The following is a 3,901-nucleotide window of genomic DNA, read 5'->3' on the forward strand; positions in this document are numbered from 1 at the left end:
AATTTGAAATGATACAATAGAATGACTATAAGTCGAAAGAAAGGTCTGTCTTGTCGTCAAACCTTTCTTTCAATTCACAAACTCCAATTCTTTTAAATTTGGAGTCGGGGTGCGAGGTCTCAATATACATTTTGTTAACAGTTAATCATCCTATAAATCAAACATAGATTAGCTCCCTCGTATAGAGCTTCATAACAGCAGTAGAAACAAAGATGAAACGTATATAAACCATGCATTTCATAAAATAATAAAGGAAAGGAAAGCACAACACACAATCAATTCACTACTTAAAAAGTAGTTTTATTTTGATTTTTTGATTTTTTTAATTTTTTTGATTTTTTTTATTTTTTATAACTAACCATTACACCAGCAATGAGATGCTCAAGAAAATAGGACTAGACATCCTATAAAAAAATGGGGTTTGGCACAAAAAACAACCAAAAAAGGTTGTGATGGCAACAAGAGGACTAGCTGCCATGTCCAAAACCCCTGAGACTGAGCAACCCAAGCTGTAGAAATGGCCAGAGCCAACAAGAAAAAAACAAGAACAAGATTGACAACTTATACAAGAACCCCAGACCTGATCTCAGTCAAGCTGTGGACTAGTAAAAAAGAACACTAGACTAGTACTGCATACTTGAGGGCCACCAGTGGAGACCTCGAACCAGGACAGGGTGAAGATATTCTCAGAAAACCAATGGCCATGAAACGGATCAGTCTCCGGTGAAGGGGACCAAGAGAGTTGAATTAGACATTCCTTTCGGCAAGGAAGCCTGCAAAAAATGATGAGAAAAAACAATCCGCCATAGTCTCCTGTTAAACAACCGAGCCACTGAGGTAAAAGAAATCACACTGATGATGTGCCGCAAGTGTTACTGCTGTCCCGTTATCTATATTTGTATCAAGTTATGTGCCTGAGCTATCCGTCACCTTCTTACACAACACCGTTATCTGCATATTTAAATGGGCACAGAGGTGTTGACTCCGTAGAGGATATCACATCTCCACAAATTCTCCAAAAGCAGCTCAATTGCGCTGCTGCTGATTAAATTGCAGAGTTGGATATTTAACCCTACAAGGTTCTTGCCTAGTTTTCCAAGGGAAGGCATGCTCTTGTTTGAAACATTGGAACAACCAGACAAAGAAAGGATCTGCAGATTATGCTGCACTCCACGGGATAAAGCAGCAACTCCAGCATCACTGATAGAACACTTTGAAACATCAAGATCACTGAGCAACGAGCAGTTGTCGGCAATGGCTGCCAAGCTTGCATCAGTAACCTTCCTGCACCCCTCAAGATTCAGCACTTCGAGGGTTTCACCATGCAACCTAGCCAAGGCTGCAACCACATTATCGGTCAAGTTAAGGCAATCACTCAAATTCACCTTGACAAGTCCATCCACACAGCTCTCCAGCAGTGGTAGAAGGCCATCATCTGTTATCGCACAAAGCCCACTCAAGTCCAAGTGATGAAGCTGAGGACACAACTTCCCCACGATAGCCAAGCTAGCACTACCAAAAGCCAAGCAATTCTGAATGGTCAAGGATCTAAGAGACTCACAAGGGGTTAGAGTAGGTGTTTCCAGAGCTAAATCCTTGATTCCCATGCACTTCACAAAAGCTAGAGATTTTAATTTTGATACGCAGTTTGAAAGTGTGCCTAATATGCCAAACTGAGTGATTCTGTTGCACTCCTCCAAATGTAAACTCTTAAGAGATCCTGCAACTTTCACAAATGCCACCAACCCATTATCAGACACAAAGCAACACTTCTTGAGGGACATTTGCTTCAGATTTGGGCAACCCTTTCCAATTGCTTCAAGACTTACATCTGTTGTTCCTCGGCATGAAGTAATAAGCAATGATTCAAGAGACTGCAGGCCCCTAGCACTACCCAATGCCCAGAAACCCTTTTGACTCACATTCTGAAGTCCGCCAAGAACTAGATTGGTAATAGCCTTTCCATAGTGCCCGATTACAGCAAGAGAGAAATCAGTAATATTCAAAGCCTGGAACCTGACCTTTGATAAAACAGCAGAAGCTGCGGACAACAGACTAGCAACACCTTGATCCCCAACAAGAGGGCAATTTTTAATAGTGAGTGACTGCAGATTAGGGCAGCACCGTCCAATAGCCTGGAGACTCTCATTACCTATCTTTCGGCAGGATTCAATTGTTACTGCAGTCAAATTGGGACAATTTTCTGCAACTGCAACTAAACCCTTGTTAGAGATTGAAGGGCATTCGCTTAGATCAAGTTTCTCCAGAAGGTGGCACTCCCTAGCTATCTTAAGTAAACCCTCATCTCCAATAGAGGGAACATTCCACAATGAGAGAACCCTAAGAGAAGGGCACCCGTGGGCAATTGCTGAAAGACCCAAGTCAGTAACTCCACGAATAGAGTTGCTTCCCCGGATTGAAAGCTTGCCAAGTCCCCCACGAGTAGCTGTGCCAACAGCAATAGCAGCAAGTCTGAGATCTGTTGCCTTCTTTCCATCTACGCACCTAGTAAGATAACCCTCACAGTCATCCTCCTTAATTTCATCAACAGTAGTCATCTCAACATCTTGCGCAGACTTGCACACTTCTTCTCCTGCCTGAGTGCTCTCGCTCTTGTAAATTTCAGTATTTCGGACACTGCTTAAGATCATAAGCCATTGCTTTGAGACACAAGCTGCAGCACTCCTCTCTTGGCCACCTGGCAAGTGTCTGAAAATCTCAAAGAGGCATTCTTCAGGAAGAATTTCAATGGAAGATCTCTTCTCCTCAAACATCTGGCTTTCAAAAGCAAACGGGCTGCTAATGCGTGCCCTCTTCCTGGACGGGCCATAAACATCCACATTGGAACCAATAGAAAAGAACAGAGCTGAATCAGCAGAACAAGCTGAGCCTGCAGAATAGAATTCATCATCCCCTGAAAACCATTCATCACAAACATCATCAGAAAACCAGTCCATACAATCACTCAAATACTTCACTAATCAAATTTCACTTTTTATCTTTCAATTTCTCAAATAACTTAAGCATAGTCCTAAAACTGTCTTTGATTTCAATTTCACATTTCTGTTCAGAATACTAATTACCCATCAAAGCAACATTAAAAAAACATAAACTTCTAAACTATTCTAATTTCATTCATATAATCATATGCACAACTGCACAAGCACAGATATGTTACATATCTAACCAAACACAAACTTCTAAACACAACAAACAGATGATCATCTGAGCATAAATTCAAACACCAAAATAATGGCCTAGCACATAAACTAACCATTCAAACATCCAAATATCAATACATAACATAAAAACCACAAAAAAACCACAAAAAGATACAATCTTTGAACAGAAACATACCTCTGTAGTTGACAAGAGCAGGCATAACTGAATCTTGATGAAAACCTCAGAAAACAGAGCTAAAATGAAGCAGAAATGAAAGAAAACAAGAAAACTCAAGAAAAACAAAAAGATTTGATCTTGCAACAACACTGAAAGCATCAGAAAAACCCCACCAGGATGCAGGGGAAAAAAGAGAAGAGAAAGCAGATGAAAGTATAAGAGAAGAAGAAAGAGTTGAGTTTTTGTTAAGACACAGAGTACATGTACATATAAGTACTAGTATATATATTTAAGATTGTTGTAATAATACTATTTTATTCCGACAAGTTTAAGAGGGGATGAATCTGAACTGCACAACAATGTATGTATAGATTTATGATGTAGATTGATGGATGATGTGCGTTTATGTACATATGATAGATACATTATACTTTTGCATTGTGTGTATGTCCATCGCACTTTGCATGTCAACAAGTTCAATGTATCTGTGTTTATTACCGGTTTAACCGGTTTTTTGTTTGGTCCCATTTTTTTTTATTGTTGTTTAAATTAAATAAGCTGG

The 3,901-nt window shown here is 39.8% G+C and overlaps 1 protein-coding gene across 1 annotated transcript; it reads right to left on the reverse strand.

Moving 5' to 3' along the window:
- Nucleotides 1–552: 552 nt before the first annotated feature.
- On the reverse strand, nucleotides 553–3,612 carry LOC141700012 (EIN3-binding F-box protein 2-like). Its single transcript, XM_074503782.1, has 2 exons — nucleotides 3,358–3,612; nucleotides 553–2,914 (listed from the first exon to the last, which is right to left on the reverse strand). Exons 1-2 carry the CDS (start codon nucleotides 3,380–3,382, stop codon nucleotides 960–962), a joined length of 1,980 nt encoding a protein of 659 aa, XP_074359883.1. The 5' UTR covers nucleotides 3,383–3,612; the 3' UTR covers nucleotides 553–959.
- Between the last annotated feature and the right edge of the window lie 289 nt (nucleotides 3,613–3,901).

The sequence above is a fragment of the Apium graveolens genome, unplaced genomic scaffold, assembly GCF_009905375.1.
Source record: "Apium graveolens cultivar Ventura unplaced genomic scaffold, ASM990537v1 ctg1631, whole genome shotgun sequence".
In the NCBI taxonomy this organism is placed as follows: domain Eukaryota; kingdom Viridiplantae; phylum Streptophyta; class Magnoliopsida; order Apiales; family Apiaceae; genus Apium; species Apium graveolens.